Source organism: Lates calcarifer, linkage group LG14 (assembly GCF_001640805.2).
Source record: "Lates calcarifer isolate ASB-BC8 linkage group LG14, TLL_Latcal_v3, whole genome shotgun sequence".
NCBI lineage: Eukaryota > Metazoa > Chordata > Actinopteri > Centropomidae > Lates > Lates calcarifer.
Window position 1 is genome coordinate 6,163,833 of NC_066846.1, and position 21,357 is coordinate 6,185,189.

At 41.5% G+C, this 21,357-nt stretch overlaps 1 protein-coding gene across 3 annotated transcripts in view; it reads left to right on the forward strand.

The window, feature by feature from the left end:
- The first annotated feature begins 8,904 nt into the window (after window positions 1-8,904).
- LOC108888772 (sodium/calcium exchanger 3) overlaps window positions 8,905-21,357 on the forward strand; it is an 88,851-nt gene continuing 76,398 nt past the window's right edge. For all 3 annotated transcript variants that reach the window (XM_018684932.2, XM_018684930.2, XM_018684931.2), the window contains exon 1: window positions 8,905-9,169. Coding sequence is in view for 2 of the 3 variants with exons in the window: in XM_018684930.2 (XP_018540446.1) it covers window positions 9,126-9,169 (44 nt within the window). In the remaining variant the exon portion in view is untranslated. The remainder of the gene's footprint in view (window positions 9,170-21,357) is intronic.

Genomic DNA, 21,357 nt, shown 5'->3' on the forward strand with positions numbered 1-21,357 from the left:
GCTTGGATAAAAGTGGTGACATTAGGTATTCTCTTCTAAGATATAAAATTCTCCCATGTGTAATAATAGAAATGTAACATTGCTTTGGAAATGTGATTGTTGACTGTGATGATTTTGTCAAGCTGAAGCAAATTTGGGATCAAAAAGGAATCAGAGAGGCATTAATTATACTTTCTTTTTACACTCAAGACAACACGGAAACGTTTCTTAGTGCACGTGAGAAAGTCGAGTGACGTCAGACAACAAAGCCCCACGTGAAAACGCCAAAGCACAGTAGCAGGCTATCAACAAACTATGGATGAAACAGATGAGACCGCGTTGCTTGGCCCAGTGGAAGGAAAGTGTCAGTTTAAGAAACTGTCGGAAGGAAGCGTAGATAACAACAAAGAATTTGAATGTCAACAAAGCAATTCATCACTTGAATGCTAAACATGTAGCAGCGAGCACGGACGCCAGAGCTAACGTTAACGTTAGTTAGAACGAGCAGTGTCGCCAACCCACACTCGACCAGATGACAGGTTTCAGAGCCGAGATGAGTAAGTCCACGTCCGACAAAGTAACAAACTCACTGAGGCCAATGGGTTTATTGATACTGTTAAGTCACACTAAGATGTTGAACTGTGTGGTTTTATTTTTTTTTTAAATGGGTAATCATCACTTTCCTTTCTGCCTTAGTAAATATAATCTAATGTAATTATTTTTTTGAATAGCTTAATATTTTGATTTTGTATAATTAGAGTGCCTTTAGGTCATCTGTCAACCTGCCAGTCACAGTCATTGTATTATGGCAAATTGTGTTTATATTTATATAACAATTATAGGTGAGGTGAGGGGCTTGGCTCAATGCCTCTGTTTTCCTCTCCATCTTTTTCAAGAGGAGTGGGTAATCCATCCTCCTTAAAGATTTTATTTGTTTTGTTTTGACAGTGATGAGAGGCAGGAAATTGGATGGAGAGGCGCAACATGGGACAAAACAAGAATCATTTTCAGCCCAGATGAGAGGACACGGTATCTGCATTAGTAGATTTGTCTTCTTCATTGCCCTAATCCTCTTGCCCATCTCTCTCATTTCACCTACTCACATACCCACAACATTTCCCTCCTTATTCTTTCACTCTCTCCTTTTCCATTTCTCTACCCTTGTGTTTCCATCACTTTTTCTCCATCTGTGCCCCACCTCCCCCTCTCCCCCTTTCCCCTTCTCTCACTTCCCTCAGCTGTTATCCCCCATGTTCTCTCTTTCTCCACATCCCTTTCTTGCAGTTTCAGTTCTGTCTCTCCTTTCCCTCTCCCTCATCCTTTCTTCCCCCCTAATGTATCTGGGCTGCTGATTGAACTAGTTCACGTAGAGCTTGCTAGCTGATGGCGTCATTTCCCCTGTTTAATTGATGTTGTTTGATAGGAACAAGCTGCTTGTTGGACTCAGTCAGGTGGTAACAAAATCTTAAGAGCCGACGCAGAAACGAGAACAAGCTGAAAATTAGGAGGTAAGTAAAATTTTTTGGGCGGATGTGATTTCACATTTGGAATTTACTCTCCGTCACACAGGGTGTTTGGGGACACAAAATGGTGTCATTCATAAGTGATTACATTTGGCAGTTTCACAGTGTGTACAACTTTTGCTTCACTCTGATTGAACTTTTTGCAAAGTTAGAAAAGTGCTGTAAAATACCATAGAGGGAGCAGCACAATTACATTAACAAACTATTGAATGCTAATGAGAACTTACACTAACTGCTGGCTCCAGCAAGTCCCAGTCAGCAGAACAGAAATGGGATAAGTAACTGTAACATTAGCATAACAATACAAATATGCATAAGAAATAATAAAATAAAGGCTGTGATAGATGGCCATCATTATATGGAAAAGAGCAGGAACACATTGCCAATAACCCAATGTATTTTTCATCCTACTTCTGTTCCTTAAAAGACATTATTTTATTCCTCTCAACTATATCATTGTGGGTCCCAGTCCCTGCTGCTGGCTGCTGGACATCTCCATCATTGGAAAATGAGCGTTTCAGTTTTATGAAATTATAAAGCACAAAGAATCAGGCTGGGGTGTTAACATGAGACATGTAGGCAGAAATGCAAGGTGTGTGTGTGTCTGTGTGCTTACATGTATCTTTGTGTGTGTTTGTATGTGTGTAGTGGTATGAATCACAGTGAAAGGTCAGTATTGCTTGAGGGGAGAAGAAACAGAGGAGACAGAAGTGATGAATTGCACTTTGGGACCATTTTCCTTGCAACACCCCGGGTTATATTGAACTGCGTGGATGTGTGTAAGAGACACAGAGAGAAAGAGCACAGGTGCATGCAAACGTGTATATTTGAATAGAAGGTACTTACTGTATGTGCATGTGTATGCATTTTTGTATTTAATATTTGTGTGTCATGAGCAAAGAGAAAGTTCAGAGGTAATTTAGATTACAACAGAAGTTATGATGGTATTAAATGATGTGTGTATGTGTGTGCAATGATTGGGTTTAATCTGAGATTTTTACTGGGTGAAAATAAATTTACACGCATGCTGTAACACTGCAAGATGTTCTCACAGTTAAACCTATGACTGTAGGGAGGAACTCACTGCATTGACTTCATTTGAAGCAACTTCTCCTTTTTAATTTTAAGGGGAGAATTACGCAAGAAAATGCAGAGGTGCAAGAAGAAGCTTAGACATAGTTAGATAAGAAATATTTCCACCATGGCTGTGGTGAGGATTTACGTCACACACAGATGATTGATTAGAACACTGCTCATTTTGTTGTTGACATTCAGTTTCAGGTGACAGCGCAGTTCCACCTTTGGGAATGCAGGCATCATCTGGCCATCATCTGTAATTTCATTTTCACACAAATCACAATGGGATCTGGCAGGATGCACGGTTACTGTATGTGTGTGTGTGTGTGTGTGTGTGTCATGAATCTGATTAGTTTCTACCTCCTGATTAATCAGCAGCTCCATTTCAACACTGATCAATAACCCAGCAGGCTGATGGAGGTGGTCCACACATTTCACCTGAATATTTTGTGTGAGTCTGTTTGAGTGTGTGTGTCTGCATGTCATATTGGAGAATCACCCAGTTTGAATGTATGTATGTGTTTCTCCCTAAAAATGTGCTTGCGTGTTTTAGTGAATGGACACAGTCTTCAGTGCTACAGTTATATATAGTGTGAGTGTGAAACATAAGCACTTAGCAATCGACTTTAGTTGTGATTGACGACGTGCCTAACGGCCAAAGCACCATGGTGACAGATGCTTTGACGTGCTTGTGTGGCTGTTGGCGTTATAATAAGTTAAGTGGACAGAAAATGATCATCAGTGGGTGCGGGAGAACGTGTGTTTCTGTGATTCTGAATCAATTCACGTGGCTTCCTGTGTCTGGGCATGACTGTGAGTGTATGTACAAGCAGGCAAGAATGTATCATCCTACAGATTCCAGCTGGTGCGAGAGCGATATCGTGTAGCGTGGCTGTGACGCTCATCTTTCACCTCTCAAATTATCAAGGCTCATTTGCTTGCAATCCTCCTCATCATCATTTAGTTGTGTTTCACATCTCCCCTATGGACCATACTCTGCATGACTTACAATTGCTTCAGTGGTCTGACACAATGAGTATGAGGCGGCTCATGAATAATCAGGAGCCAACAATGCTTTATAAGGTTGGAGATAAAGCAGAATGGCTTGATTAGTGGGCTGCTGTGTAATCATGTCCAATATTTGAACTGTCTTTCCGAGTACATGAGAGGATTCTGAAATGGGATTTGGGGAATTTGGCCTCTATTAGCCTTTATTTACCGAAGGTATAGTTTCTCTAATCACACTAACTCCTGTCCAACAACATCCTGCTACAAACTAATCAGTCTGTAAGTCTCTATGTTTTATCTTCCTGTGATTAGAATACACAGTTCCAAGAAGTGAAAGTGATGTGATTGCAGAATAAAGCTAGAAGCACACGTTGTGTAATATTTGGATACCTGTTGCGAAATAGATGATTATTATTCATGACTTTAAAGAAATAGTTTGACATCTGCTTCCTTGCAAACAGTTAGCTGTTAAGGTTGATGGTCTCTCTCATGTCTGGCTGTATAACATATATCCAGCCAGCAGCTGGCTTGGCACCCGGCCTAGAATGACCGCATCTTGTCGTTTTTACACATTTTTGTTTTGATGAATTCATTAAAAATGTAAAATGTGTGTTGTCTGAAAGCTTTAGAGGTGCTTGTAGGCGCATTTTGTCTCCTTCAAACAGAATCAGAGTGGCTATTTCTCCCCGTTTCCAGATTTTATGGTTGCTTCATTTTCACTATACAGCCATGAAAGTGGTATCAATCTTCTCATCTAACTGTCGGCAAGAGAGCAAAGTAGTAAGAGTATTAGTGTTTTAGTGGATTTTGTTCTCTTTTTAAGAAATACAAGCTAGCTTTCTGAAGCACACCTTTATGTGCTCTGGAAAAGGAAAAGTTACCACTACCACCAGATTTTTGCTTGTCCTCCGAGGAGAAAGATTTCAAGACCAGACCTAAATCAAATGTCTTATTGAGCTGTACATGTTTTTATTTTTATCCAAAGGAAAAAACAGCAGTTCATTCTCAGTCCAAACCTTTAGTTTCAGGAAGAGCTGTGACTGAGTTATACAATGAAGGAGCAGTGTGTGAAGCAACAACTTGTTTTTATAGTTCAATTTTTGTACCACTTAAAAGACATAATTTTTGTCATCTCACTTTGAAAGTGCTTACAAGTGGATTTTGTTACTTTTTGACGCAGCCAGGCTATCAGTTTCTTCTGTTTCCAGTTTAAACTAAACTAAGCTAACTGCATGCTGTTGATGGCTTTATATTTACCGTACCAACATGGGAGTAGTATCAGTCTTCTCATCTAACTCTTGGCAAGAAAGCAAATAAGCATATTTCCCTAACTAATTTCTTTAAGCACATAATCTAGGAAGCTGCACACAACAACCTCAGTCAGTTTTCTGCTCTGCTATTTGGTTGTCACAGTAGTAACGCTAAAAATAATCTCACACACAATAGAACAAATGAATGTTGAATAAGGTACACATGTTAAATATCTGAACACAATACAGTAGCAAGTGTGTTGCATTGGTGCTTACAGTTAGGTACAGTGAATGCAGCCAGTTTAGACCAGCTTATATTGGCCACAAAGGGGACTGGTATAGGGAACAGTAACATGTGCCAAATCAGTGTGAAGAACAAGTAGCCTAGTTTTTAACTGGCTTTTGTGTCGAGCCAACTGATTGTCTGCCAAAGTCTGTGAGATACACAGAGAGCAGCATATATTGTTCATGCAGGGTGTCAGAGCAGAGGCAGCTTGAAAACTATGGTTATTTAGAAATGTCTTTACTGAAAATGCAGCACAGGTGTCATAGCCTGAAGCCTTGGTACTAAAGCTGACCTTAATTTCCTACTTTTATTTTCCTAATCTTTAATTTTTCCACTGGGGCCTTGACAGTATAATATTTTAGACTTTAGCCTTTGTTATATATCTTAGACCTTTTGAAGACTGCCGTCATCTTAGTTTCAACTAACAGGCATCAACTCACAATTAGTCTGACCTTTGCTTAATAAAACATGGTATCTCTGAATGAATATGTGTATTGCACATTCTCATTAGGAATTGGTCAAGAAAGATTAATAACATGATACTTATTCATGCTTGACTGGAGGAGAAAAATGTACAATTTTACATTTGCCCAAAGAATGTCTTAAACCTGAGGCCAAGAGCAACAGTAACGTACACCAGTTGGCTATTGTATGTATGTAATGTACCTCAGCATTACAATGTGATCTGATAAATGGCTGTTTTTACTCACTTCTGAAAAAAAAAAAAAAAGCTGGGCTGTGGGCATCAGCAGTAAGACAGCTTAAAGGGTAAAAGGAGTGTTAGATTGTTCACCTTCAATGCATCTCTAATTAGAGTTTGTTTGCTAGCCTGGAGTAACAAGGAGAGTAATGTAGAAATATTAAAATGAGAAATGGTCTCTCGAAAGTTTGCCTGTGTGTGTAGGTGTTTGCTGAACATATAGATTTTTCTTGCAGAACCAAACAATTTATGTTTACATATTTTTTGGACGAATCTCATAGTATTTAATTAAGATCACATGAAACATGAACAAGACTCATTCCAGTTATTTCTAAGGAACAGTACTGTAACGAATGTCTTACAGTGTAAAGTTGAAGAACCACCTTAATATTTCATGGAAAACAGCAATTATCCTCCAGGCGGAAACTGTTCACGCTGCTTCTTTCAAAGACGCCCATATGCACTGTGGTATATTCATCGTTTTCAGCTATATTACTGTAGTAGGACAGTGGTCTGAGGCCGCTTGTTCTTTTATTACCATAGAAACTGGGTGGAAATGTAGCTTTCTCTGAAGATATCATTGTGGTTTGTTTGGGAATACAGTAGCGAGGCAGGCAGACGCGCACACTATGAGGTGATGGGGGGAGGGTTGATAAGTGCTGAATCTGTAATGCTGTGATTCTGAGCTGAGAGAGGAGGAAACACAGAGGAGTTAGTTTGGGAGCATGGACTGGTGACACTGGGACACTGGGACATAGAACCTTGTACAGTGTTTCACTTTTTACTTTAGAAGTATTTGAATTAATTGACTGGATAATTGACAGTGAACTGAATTCATTAACATTTCGTCCATCAGAACTTGACAAGTATGCTGGACGCCCTCCTGCCTTCATTATGGGTATTAGATGAGTGAGGCCTCGTCTCTACTGTCACCTTTACATTACAATCAATCAGTACTCACCCCAGAGCGGTAAACAAACTGGCGGTTCCAGTTGGATGATGTGAGTTATGTCAGTGCTTCACTTTAGAGCTGTTAATTAATGATTAGTAGGTTTCAGATATAGAATATATGTTGTTACATACACTATGCTTTGATGTAGTGTATGTAACAGAATCAACAGGACAGTTCTGTTCGTACAGGTCAAGAAAAAGGCATTCTGAGAAAGGAAAGGGGGAAAAAGGAAGGAACTGACGGGGTATGAAACACATAATTAAAAAAACAAATCTTGGGATATACCGATTATCATAGGTTGATAGTATCCAAAATTGTAAAACGGTTCTTTCAACAATTTCTACACCTTAATTTATAGGTGTAGTATCTGTATTCTTCTTACCAACACATTGAATCTGCTAACAATGATGTGTAGGCAAAGCCTGATATTGTTTATTACTGCTGTGTCAGTAGTAGTAGCTCCATTTTGGTTCAAAAACTGTTACCTCACAACATTGTACACATTGTACTGCGTTGGCATCTGGATGTCTGCACATGTACTCATGTGACTTGTTCATTCATGCATATTCTGTCATGTGCAAGTGTTCTTGTTTGTCCGGCTATGAATTTGCACTTAAGCTGGAATGCATTTGGACATGGATGTGTGTGTGTGTGTGTGTGTGTGTGAGTGAGTGTGAAGCTGTGTTCTCTCAGCGTATGGAAGAGTTGGGCTGGAATTGTTCAGTGTTAGTGCGTGCATGCTTGTGTGTGTATGTGTGTGTGTGTGTGTGTGATGTCCCCTCAGGGTGTGAATTAGCTTGCGGTGTAAAGGCCATGCTTCACACTGAGACAGAACTCTGATCAACTGTGTCGAAAAGACAGATAACGTGAAACTACTCCTCTCCTCTCTCCCATTATTTACACCAACTCCAGCTCTCTCCTCTCCCGCTCCTTTTCCCATTTTCACGGCACCCATCCCATCCTCCTCTCCCGTCACCTCCCTCCTCCTTTTCTTATTTCACCTTGCTGGCCTCCATCCTCTCCTCTCCCCCTCTTCTTTTTTTGTTTCTCTCTGTACACTTTTCCAGTGTTCACACTGCTCCTCTCCCCCTCATCCAACACTCGCCTCCTCACCCACTGAGCTCATCTCATCGGTGGCTATTCATCTCCCCCTCCTCTGTAGAGAGGTGAGGCGGAGCAGCGTGTGATAAATCCACAAGAAAATTCTTAACACCATACTTCTGGGCCTCTGGGAAAACATGTTCACATATACGGTTGGTGTATTTTGAATTTTGACCCCTTCATGCTGACCTTTGACCTTTTTTCTGATTAACAATTTAAGATTTTCTCGAGAAAGAAAGTTGATCTACACCTTTTTTTTTTTACAATGATTTTTGGGCACTTTGTCTTTAATAGATGGTATCAGAGAGATGACAGGAAATGCGAGAGATGAGGAACAAAAAGTCCCTGGCTTGAGACAGACTGGAAATCTTGTGGTTCAGGGTCAGCGCCTTATTTCCGAGGCCACAAGTGGGACATTCTGGTCATCAAATCATTGTCAACAAAAATTCCAAACAATTTTGATTCCAGCTTATCAAGCATGAGATTTCTCTGCTCTTCTTAAATGAATGTGTTTGGGTTTTGGACTCATCATCAGACAAAATTAGACATGTAAAGATGACTTCCACTGTTTTTTGGGGCATTTTTAAGACTAAACAATTCATCTATTCACTGAGAAAATAACAGATGATGTATAGAATTGTTGGTTGCAGCTCTGAAACAGCACAAACTTTTTTTCTGCCTTCAATGCCATTCATTTTTCATCATCATCTTTCTTCTATTTCACCTCTGCTGCTTTTCAGCTCAGCAATTTTCTATCCATTTCTCTTCTCTCCTCTTCCAGTGATCTGTGCAGGGGTGATGCTGCTGGGAGTGCACGCTCCTTTGGTTCACATTTCATCCTGTGTCCTCCCCAACACACACACACACACACACACACAGGCACAGATACACACCCAGTAATAACCACTGTCTAGTCCTGTGCTTATCCCTCCACTCCAGCTCACATCAGCTCATCCTTCCTCTGCCTCCATCTCCTTTTTCTCCCCCCCCCCCCCCCTTTTTTTTTTTTCCTTGCGCAAAAAAACAAGCAACAGAGAGAGAGAGAGAGGAGGGAGAAGCTCACTGCCAGAGAGAGAGAGAGAGAGAGAGAGCGAGAGAGCGCACAAGAGCGCGCGAGCGGGTGAAGTGCGCGTGCTCTGTCGCCGCCGCCGTCGCCGCCGCTTCGGAGGAAGAGAGACGTTTATTCAGTTGCTGAATGAAGGACGAAACGGAGGGAAGGATGAACAGAGAGGGATGAGTGAATGAATGAATGACCGGATCCCGACCCGGGCTTCTTCCAAGAGAACCGAACCGGTGAGAAGACACAAACAACGTGTGTATCACTGTTGTTTGAATGAATTTCTGTGCATTTATCCTAATTGTATTAGTTGCTTTGGTTGTCATATCTGAGCTAGTCTGTGTGTGTGTGTGTGTGTGAGTGACACAAGACAGTCGGTGTGTGTAAGAAGTGTGCAGAAATGTGAAGCGCGAGGTGCAGGCACTTTGACAGTTCCGTTAATTGCAGCGGGTGGTGTAATTCGCACAGATCGGTGCATGCGTGCGTAAAGAAGGAGCACAAAAGCTCGTCAGGGCGAGATCAGGCAGAGGAGGGTGAGCGCGAGAGAAACGGAAACTGATCGTTCAGCTGATGGAGCGACAGCCGAGGAATCTGTCGGACACCGGACAGACACATATGACTTGGGGCGGGCGTTTCTCTCAGGTGTGTGCGACAGCCCTTCCCCTTGTTCGGGAGACGCCTTCAGTCCAATTAAGCATTTTTCCAGCGCACAGTCTTCTCCACTGAGAAATAGTGTACGTGCGTAAAACTGTTTTTTTTAATCGGCGCCGGTTGAACAGAGCGAGGCTCTCTCTGTTGGAGATAGAGCCTCGGTGAAAAAACGGTAAGTGACATTTCCCCAAAGCTGCAGGGGTATAACCCTGTCGAACGAGGGGGGGTGTGGACGGCGCAGACTGTGGAGCCGGTGGCCGGTGAGGGAGGACGAGGTTAGGGTTAGGGATGGTTGAGAGGTCTAGAGCAGGAGCGTTTCCAGGATATATACAGGTACATATATTTTTTTTTAAAATGAGGTGGCACAGCGGGAGACCAAGAACCATCCAGGGGGGAGGGGGCTTTGGGAAATCAGAAAATTCCATCAGAAATAAACACAGAGTTGGAAATTGGCTTAGAAAACATTGAACACGACTTGCAGGTCATTCAGGACAGTACCCTGTGCCCTGACAGAGCTGGCAGTGCATGAAGTGGCACTGCTAAGGGCCTGACTGTTCTTTTGTATTGAATAACTGTTGTGCCTACTGAAGGGGGGGGGGGTTACAGTGGTGGTGATGCTATGCTGGTGGTTGTGGTAGTTATGATCATCATGATAACTGCAGTTGGGGCAGCAATGATGATGAAGATGGAAATGGTGCTAGTAAAAAAAAAAACCTGGTGATGATGATGCTATGATGAAGATGATGATAGTAAAAGTGGCTGAGGTGGGAATTTTGCTGATAACTATGATGATGGTGGCACACGGTGATGGGTTTGATGATGATGATTTTGCAGCGACCGTGAGGATGATGACAGTGTTTCTTGTTATGAAGACGACGACAATGATGGTTATGGTGAAAGTTTTTTGATACTGGCTGAGATAGTGATGATAATAAGGACGGTGATGAGGATGATGATGATAATGATGCTGTGATGAGGATGATGAGGAGGACGATAGCAGAGCTAATGGCAGCATGATGATGGTTACGGGGACTTTTTCAACCAGGATAAATAATTAATTAAAGACATGTCGCCCTCTCAATAATTCAAGGATCCAAGCTGTCTAAGGAAATGTAGGCTAAACATGAATTTGCATATCTCAAACCATTTTTCAGCTTACATCAGCAACAATAAGTCTTTGTGTTTAAGCAGCTTTGATGCTGTTGAGCTGTTATTGTCCAGTGGGCATTTACTGACAACACGAGCCAATGTGGGCCACGTCTGCAGGGTGGTGATACATGAGGCAACACGGCAGACAATTCACACATGCACACAGGGTCACAGATCTATTTCAGTGTTTTCTGGCAGGAAGATTAAATGATTTAATGATCAGAAGAAAATAAAATGGCACTTACTTGAGTTAAGCTGACACAGAAACAACTTTTTGAGACACGGTTAAACTTTGTTGAGGATTCTGAGTGAATTTCCAGTAGCATTAGAGCTCTAATTTTAAAAAAAGATGACAGCCCGCTCTTTATATTTGTGCTCTTAACTCACTTGGAAACATCAACAGTATGTTTTGGACTTCCTCACAGCACATCCATCTGTTCAGTTATTCATTCTGGATGATATGTGACTGTAAATGACTGCAAGTCCAGAGAAACCAGGTGTCTGGAAGTAAAAACACATGCATTTATTCATTATTTTGCGAGCGGCCTAATCCTAGAAATGTCAATATTGACACTGATTTGGTCAGTGTGTCACATTTATAGTCTGCCTCTGGCTATGAGTGTGCGCTGTCTATGCACATTTTACATGCTGCCACTGTACCTGCCTAAGTCTCTGTGTATTTGTGCCGGTGCCAAAAATATCCCAGACTTTCTCTCTTTCCGTCCGTGTCTTCCTTTCTGTTCCTGTGACTGTATCCTCAACTAATCCATTAATGACCTAAACAACACAGTCATTTCCTCACTAGATAAGACGGTTACCCACATGTTGGCCTCTATTCTTGTCCATGTTAATCTGGTTATGTGTATCACTGGCACCAGTCTCTGGTCACTTGTGTTGTTACCGGTTACTGAACCCAGGGATCCCGCTACTGTCAGCATGGCGTGTCCGTCCGACGGCTGGGAGGGACAGGAAAGTCCCTGTGGTCATAATCCTCTTCTCCTCTGTGTGTGTGTGTATGTTGTGTGAATTTGTTACCTGCTGCGAGTTGTGTCAGTGGGGGGTTGTTAGCCCTGGAGATAGATGCCTTGTGTTGACAATGACAGGAAAATAGAAAAAGAAGAAATAAAGAGGCAGAACAGAAGCAGGGGCTTCTTCAAAAGTGACCAGAGGATAGAAATGTCATTTGACTATAATTGAACAATTGATTCTGTTTACACAGCACACTGTTGTGGGTGTGTCCCTTGATGAGACATAAAATTCAAATCTATAAAATACTATCTGATTATTTTTTATGGCCACTCAAAGGCCTCCTGGGCTAAAACAGCTCCTGATGATGGGGACCCTATTGATTTTGACAGTAATCATTTAAAAATTTTGCAGATATATGCCTCTCCTTGTATGGAGCCCCAACATGTTTAATACATTCTGAATTAAATAATTTTTGTAAAAATAGATTAATGAACCAAAAAGGGAGGGAAAAAACTAAACTTTGCAACCTTAAAATGTTGTTTTGGCTTTTTCAGCTCGCTCTTCTTAAAAGTCCCGTTGAGCTACCACAAAGAAATATTGAGTTTTTGTTTATTTGAGAGTTGTACATCTTTCTCTGAAGATCAAATTGCTGTCAAAGTAAATGAATAAACCAGTGAATAAACCAGTAACCAGCTACTCACCACTCACCAGCTACTCTTTTAGTTTAGTTTATCTTGTGTTGGGAAAGTGGCTTGATTTCAGATTTAAAAAAAGCACACACTCCATCTCCTTCATCAGTTGAGACTACCATTTAATCAGGATAATTTCAGGAGGCATTTTAATCTTACTGCAGCCTGACTGTGAGTCTCCCCTGGAGGCTTAAAGCACAGCCTCCTGCCTACAGGTTGATTAATTAAGTCACTATAACAATAGAATGTGAGGACAGTGATATATCATAGTGTTCATCTCCTCTCTAGCAGTGGCACAAAGTCATTGGCCTACCCTGTTCTATTTATGCAGTGTCTTACATTGATGGAAAGTGCCCAACATGCTGTCTACTCTGCCCAAACGCCACATCACATATTGGCACCTCAACACTTGCTGGACTGGTGAATGAAGGCCAAAGGGTGGAGCACTACGAAACCACAGTCTATCAAACCAAAACGTTCAGTCCCAGTGCAGGCATTTGTTAAATTCAGCCATAAAATTAGAAAACATAGCATGACACCTGCTTTAGCAGGAAACCTTTGGGAAATTAAAGAAAAGTTTAAAATGTGTTTAACATAATGTAACTAAGGTCTAGAAGAACATAAGATCAAAGTAATGCACCACTATCAAGTATCAAAGGAAACTAAATACTCAGCTAAAAAAAATCAATAATCACTTACACAGATGGCTGGAACAATATAGGCTTCAAATCTATTCTGGATGAAACACCCTCTGAGTTTAAAAAACCAATAAAGATGAGTAGTGCCAACCTAATATCACCCTGATGTCCCTCATGGGGCCAAACAGGTTGGCCTGTCCCCTCACATCATTCATTCCACTCAGTTTCCAATCACTCCCAAAGCATCGCTTCAGGGATTCATTTGACACGTTTATTGCCAAATGGTGTGATTTCCAAGCTGGGCAGCAGTTTCCGATGTAGCACCAGTGATCTCACTTGCACGGCAGACTGATTTGGCCCTCACGCTTGTGTACCTCACTTAGTTCTTCAGAGGGAAAGTGGCTAATGATGAAATGAGTCGTTAATAGCCTGTAGCACTGAATTCAGCATGCAGCATTTTTCTTAATCCTGACATTGAACGAACCAGGGAGCTTGATTAAAGACAGGACAGTGGGATCTTGCAGTGTAACTCTCCTCTCAACAATAGTTAATGTTAGATCACTTAGAAGTGGTAAAGTCATTGTTTGAGCTACATATGCCAGTGCGTAAACTCATACTGTAATCCTCTTGAAAATAAACATATTTAACTGAGGGTGAAGTTATTTTCTCTATAAATCTCAGCCATAAAGACAGCTTGTCAATAACACCTGCTTGGATTGTGAAGATCATAAAGCTCCAGATTGTATTTGTATTTATGTATGAGGGGGCAGGCAAAGTGTGGTTTCTGAGAGAGGAATGTTAAAGGAGAAATCCACTTAAATATCTGTACCTTGCATTCCTGAATTAGCTTTATATGCCAGCCAGTAAGTGGCAGATGTAGATAATGTTGTTTGCAGAAGCACCAATGTCCACTAATCAATCAAACATAGAACAACCTATCACAGTCTAGGCAGAGCTACCAGGCTCTCCAACAGTTGCCTCAGTGGATCAAGATGAGATGCAGCTAAGGCCTGTATAGGTTTAAGAAGACTTTCCTAAGCAGAAGTGACCAACTAAGCAGCAAATGTAAGTGGAGGAGAAAGTGAGTGCACCACAAACAGAGCTACAACACTCAGCCATAAAATAATTCCCTTACCTACTGGAAAGCAAACAAATCATGCAACATCAGTTCTGCCATTTCTTGTTTGTCGCTGTGAGCGTGTCTGGAAGCTAATGAATGGTAGCGAGGGATCCCCGACATTAAAATAATAATCTCCTCCCTCACATTTATCCATAGCAGGTAAAGATTTAACTTCCTGACCCACCACTACATCCTTTCTTCTCAATGCCTCACAAAGCATTGTGGGAGAATCAGTCACGGAGGACCAGTTGCTAGGGCCCCTTGACCAGATTACCTCATTGATCCTTTAAGATTAACTATGATCCCACATGACAGTTCTGTGTCCTCTGAGTCCTCGGGTCAACATGTAGTTACAATCAACATCTAATGCATCCTGAAAAATCAGAAAACAAACACTATGTCTCACAGAAACTTTAACGCAGAACATTTCAAATCTAACAGACACAGACACACTTGATGGCGCTGTCATCGCTGCCGTCCCACCAGATGATGTTTAAAGATGAGCCAAACATTGATATGCAGAGAGGTTCGCCCTGCTGCTGCTAAGAATAGAAAACACCAAGGTGAAGGAGAGCCATTTGTTTTATGAGTAACCTCAGCATATGACACACACTTGAACCGGTGACAGTGTGTGTCAGTGATAGTAAGTGCGTCTGTGAATGTGTCTGTCTCCGTGTCTGTAGCTGTCTGTGTCTCTGTCTGTGCGTGTGTGTGTGCGTGCATCATGATTCACAGAGCAGACTGTCCCAGAGATGATGTTATTGTTGTCGAAGATGTTGCTGTTGCCTTAAAACACATTTCAGGGATGGCTTGATGCTTGGCAGCATGAGACTGCGCTAAGTGGAGAAAAGTGACTAAGGTGGTTAGGATTTGTGAAGGAAAGAGGAAGAGACAGAGGAGGAGGAAAAAAAATGACAACCCAGCTTCTGTCCTTTTCTCAGTTGGCCTCTGAGACCAGATTCAACACAATCTGCTCTTTTGAATCCATGAATGGCAAGCGAGATATGAAATGGACAATCACAGACGTATCCAATCAACTGTAAAATAGGCACAGATGAAAAATAAATTGACCTTTGAAGCTTTTTTGAATAAACAGGCTTGGATAGAGATCATGTGAAGTGGACATCTGCAGAAAGTCTTGTGTTTACATGTGTTTTTTTTAAGGAGAAACCTGAAGAAATAAGCATAAGGGGTCAGCCTCCTTGGAGTGGCCGCTGGTTGTCGAACAGATGAAGCACTCGTTTCTCAAGCAGAGATTGGTGTTCTCGCTCTCTCTCTCTCTCTCTCTCTCTCTCTCTCTACATTTTTACCTCCCTTCTCTGCCCTGTCATTTTTCTTTCTCTCTCCCTCTCCACCCTGTTTGTACTGCTTTCACTCTTTAATTTTCTCCATCTCTCCTGTCTCCATGTCTGTCTCGCTCCCTCTCTATCCTCCCATGTTAAATAAACGTTTCAGCTGCTCCCTTCCAGTGAGTTTTCATGTGAAAAGGTCAGTGTACAGTCTAGTTGTGTGGCAAAATGTCTTCTACAGTAAGAGCAAAATCTGTAAATGAAAACTATCAAAGCACAGATATACATGCCTCTTTCACTAAAGTAGAATTCAGAGCAATGTTCAACAGGTGGAACATCGAGTGCATGAGACAGCCATGACATTATAACTAAACAGAGTGAGACTGGACCAGAATATTAAAGCTTCGGGCCTTAAAACCAAAACAGTGAGCTCTGTAGATCTGAGGGAAACTGCAGAGTTGGTGACGATACGAGCAACTTCATTCAGATTGCACATAATCATTTCACACTTTGTTGATATAGACATGTTGATTTGTACAGCTTTAAAATCAAATTTCATATTTCATAGAGAGAAATCTTGGTTTTCCTGGTGAAAGAATGACATCATTTTAATGTTTTTGATGTTAATTAACAATGTAGCACTGTCACAGAAGTTCTATGCAGAAATAATAAGATTTACAGTGTTGATATGATTTATTATGATAGTTACATCTTCTGTGTTTCTCTCCTTCCGTCTCTTTCTCCCCTCCCTTTTTTCTGATACTCGTCAGGTTCACTCCCATCTGTCCTCCTCTGTCAGTCTCTCCCTTGTTTTATCCTTTCACATCCTCAAACCCCCCCCCGCCCCCCGTCTCTCTGCCTCTCCCCTCTCCTTCACCTCTCTTCCCATGCTCGCCCCATTACTCCCTGCGCCCTCCTCCATCCTCTGTCTGTCACTCCACTCCTGGGTTGTTTACTACCTTTATCTCTATGCCTCACCTCTCCCCTGTCTTCTCTCTGTCCAATTTCCACCATCATTCCCATATGTCCTTATTACTGTCTCTTCCTGCCTGGCTCAGAATCAGTCATTAGAGATCTTACCTTGTCCTTCCCTATAACGTTTTATCTTATATTTCCTAATTTACTTATTCATTTTGCTCTGTTCTTTTCTCCTGTTGTTTCCATCCTTCTCTTGCCCAGTCTCCTCTTCGTTTTTTCATTTGTGTTTAATCTGTCCCAGCAGCATAAACCTAAACCTGGTTTATATAATCTGATCTGAGTCCACACACACACACACACACACACACACACACACACACACACACACACACACAAGCTGTCCAGACACGTTGCATGCGTGACTGCAGGGTTGTTCGGCATGCTATATGTGTGCGTGACAGTGTGTTCACGAGTGCATGCATGTGTGATTGTGAAATCTTGCAAGTGTCAGCTTTGCTGAACCAGGTGGGTTGTATGCTGTGTGTGTATATACATGTGTGTGTGCATGGAGGATGGTTTGTTGTGTGTGGCGATTTTCTAATTGGATTAAAGAAGGGATGAGGATCCTAAGAACGATGGATTGAAAAACAATAGAAAATAAAAAGCAGCAGTAGTGGACGACAGGGGCTCTTAAATACCCATAATCCACTGTTGTCATGCTATTGCCTCTCTTTCTCTCTCTCTGTATTTTTCTCTTTCAAACACACCCAATGCACATCCAGCTTTTTTCTCTCTTTTTCAAACACTCATACACCACTGCTGTGCAAACATAACACAAGTGCAATTTCTCTTTATACTCCCTTGCACTGTTTAAGTTTCCATGGTTAGTCTTTGTGTATGTGGAAGTTTTGTGCCCTCAGACCTCAGCGTGACCGATTTCAAAAGGGCACGGGTGTCAGCGTGAATCTGAAAATAAAGCCGTTTTTATCTTTTCTTTTGCTCGCTGAAAATAATGTCCTCCTTTGAAAATACACACTGGACATGAAGCGTTTTTACTGCCTCTCTGTGCCGCTCCTGTGAAATGATAAAAAAAAAAAAAGGGCAGTGTGAGGGTTTATCATACGGGAAAGCATTGAGCTAATGAAAGACTCGCTTCCATTTAACTTCATTAGTTTTACCACAGCTCTGTCGCTCCCATTTCCTGAACACAAACAAATCAAAAGCAGTCGTGTTATCCATCTGCTCTGTTATCAAACTGTAATGCTTCTTGGCATCGCTCACAGGCCCACACACACACACACAGACACTCAGTCACACGGTTTGACACACCTCTTTTTGGCATTCAGTCAGAGAAGCAGTAATTTCTCATCACCACAGGGGTATTTACTTTTGAAATTAAAGAAATGGAGGAGAAAGAGAACGGGGGAGTGCCATCTCTTTATGAATATGGCTGAGCGTGGAGCCAAAGGACTTGTAAAGTGCACTTATTTCTTAGCCAGAGGAGAGCAGTGATGAGGCAGTGGAGCTGGAAGGAGAAAATAAGATAAAATAAGATTTGCAGAAAATAGAGAGAGGTGGAGGAAAGAGTATCAAAGGAGACGGGAGACGGAGGGAAAACAGAGGAATTAATCACAGTAGGATGAAATAAAGAAATGATAGATAGATAGATAGATAGATAGATAGATGAGGATGGAGATTTATAGAACTGCAACCCTGTGAGCAACCTCACAAATCTTCCCTCTCACACAGTGGTGGAAAGTCCAAAAAGTACTCAACTACTGTTCTTAAGTACAAGTTTCCATTTTATACTACACTGTATACTTAAATACTTTTTACGCCACTACATTTATTATTTAAAAACTGTAGTTACTATTTACTTTACAAATGGGGATTCTATGTGAAGTAACATATGATAAGCTTAGAAAATGCAGTGCATTGCTATATATTAAACCATTGGTTCACAGCCTTTTTGGCTTGTGACTCTTTACAGATATCTATAAGGTGTTTGCAGTTCCATTTCTCCTCTAAATGTCTGAGATGGTTTCATTTGAATATGTTTTTAAAGCCCCAAACCCCAAAGTTTAGAAACAATTCTGCAGAAAGAATACTTTTACTTATGCTGCTTTAAGTACATTTTGGTGAAAAAACTTAATGTACTTTGAATGCAGGACTGAAGTACACTAAAGTACAGGAGCTGTGTACTCTACTCCACTACTTTCCTTGCAGTAGCAGAAGAAGCTTTTTGTCCATATATCACCTCCTTGCAAAAACTTGTTCCTTGTTCCTACGGTTGTTGTACCTGGCATTTACCATTAATTTACAGATTGATAAACAAGTCAGCTTCGTCATTCGTAAAATGATCGCTGGTCCCCCCAAATCTTGATTTCTTTCACGGTTTGTAGCTACAACCACATGTCGCTTGAAGTAAAGGCCTCAGCTGCAGCAAATGGCCATGTCATCAAAATGGAGAGAAGCTTTGGGTGGAGGTGTAAAGGCATCCAGGGTGAGCGTAGTACAAATTCTAAAAGACTGAGGTGCCCCTAGGATGGCTGGCATTCAGTGTGTGTGTGTGTGTGTTAAGAGAATGCCTCTATGTATAGGTCTGTATGATGGAATGGTTATTTGTGTTCGAACACTGTGAAGGCTTTTAGTTGTAGGTTCCATGTAGGGTGCATGTGTGTGTGTCATCAGGGCCCTGCAGCAGAAAAATAACACTTAAATGAACAGCCCGCACAGAAGTGTGTGTGTGTGTGTGTGTGTGTGTGTGTGTGTGTGTGTGTGATCAAGTCATTGTAGCAAAAAAAACAAGAAAAAAATCCATACGAGTTAAGGAACACTATAGAACAGCTTGCACTGAAGTATGGTACATTGTTGAGAGTATGTTAAGTTTAAATGTTCTCTCAGTGTTCATATGCATTTATTTATGCATGATAAGTGTGTGTGTGTGTGTGTGTGTGTGTGTGTGTGTGTGTGTGTGTGCGCGCTTTAGCTTGCTAGCTCCCTCAGGCTCTCTGCTATCCTCTCTGTGTGACATTAGCAAGGGACGGAAGTCTGAGCACCGTGCTGCCAGTACGTCTCAACATCATACACACCCTCATATACCCGAACACACACACACACACACACACACACACGCACAGAGGCAGAAACAAGCAAACGGAGGCTGGCAGACACTGGATATGAACATCTGCAATATGACTTGCGCAAAGGAAGAGCAGAGTGCATGCGTGTGTTCGTGGAGGAAAATATATCCATGACTTCATATCCATAGAAAGTCAGGGGAAGATTATGCTGATTGTGTGTTGCGTAACACTGTACGTGTAATATGCATTATGAGATTGCATACATTACATTATGGGGATTATCTAAAGCCACAATTTGAGATTTGTCAAACTGCCGGGGCCAGTTATAGGGAGGCTTACACAGCATGCAGTCCACAGCTGCATGGATGCTATTACAGAGTTTCTATTTAGTTTGCAGCTCATTAGGAATCAAAACACCTGGACATTATGTTACATTTAACATATTACTGTAGGGATGCATGATAAGCACACATGACATATCATGATTAAATAAATACAACATACAGTGGTGATCAAACACCTTCTGTCATTATACATTACATTTACCCAATCAGAACTGAGTACCATGCAATCATGTCATGCATTAAATTGTGATAAAGGATATACAATAACAACTGGTGCTGGATATATTAAAAAATAAATGATGGAATATTGACTAGGGACAGGTGGCAACCCTATAGCTTATCTAGATTATGATTTTATATTAAAGAGCAGATATGAGGCAAAAAATTAGAAATTCATTGAAATGTTACAACAACAACTAACAAGCATTTTGCCTTTGAATTATCTACATACAGTTTTTACCAACCTGCTAAAGAATAGAAAGTCCCAAACTGAATTCAACTTTAACTCTGGGTACCTTTTAGCAAATTTTACACTTGATACAGCTGTGGGATGATTATTAACACACACACACACGCACATTCTCCGAGAGTCTTTTTCCATTGGCTGGGTCCAGCCAGTTATTTTTTCCCTCTCATCCCCGATCATGTCTTTATAAAGGCGATGTAGTTATTAACCTCCAGTCCTAGGGCCATGTTCATTAAGTTCATTCTCTAATGTAGGCCTAATCTAGAGGTAGAATGAAACATTCATATACACTTCACCATTCATCTGTCTGCTGATGCGCCACCAAACCTCTCTGGCCTGTACAGCCTAAAGGGCCCACTGACACTTTTCTCATTTCCTCCTCTGTATCGTTCTGCCATTACTCTTTTCTCATATTGTCTGCTTTGCTTTTTTCTCTTGCTATCCATGTCCTTACTGTTATTTTTCCTCATGCACACCTCTATTCCCTTTTCCTTTCCTCTGCTTTCCTCTCTTCTCTCCTCTCTCCTAACACCCCCCCCCTCCCTCTTCATCGCTTTGCTTCTCTCCGCTGCCATTACCAGCATGACAATCTGTTGCTTGCTTGGATCTCAATCGCGGCTTCAAACATGCTTTTAGATGGATCAAAGTAGATATTAAGCACTAATACACACACATATGCAGGCACACACACACATGCGGGCATCACATGCATACATCCCCGCACCCTCACAATGAGTCTGTTGCCAATTACTGGCTTCAAAGACTGAATAAATGCTGTTATCGCTGAATATTCACATGCACACCCACTCACTTCCAAACCCACCCACTCAAATTACACACATACGAATACACACATTTAACATGCATATATGTAGAAAATGCATAAAGGGGAAAGCAGGAACTTTAGAACAAACCTGTGTGTGGTTTTCTGTGTGTGTCAGAGGGAGCGAGTGCAGTTGAGTGTGTGATTGCCTGTGTAATGAATGCTTGTTATTCTCAGATCTGCTGGTTGAGTAGGATGTCAGGTGAGACTCGAAAGCATCAGAAGCTCTTTCATGCCTGCCTCAGTTAGGTCACTTCGACCTCTGGATCTGCGGATCGATTGGCC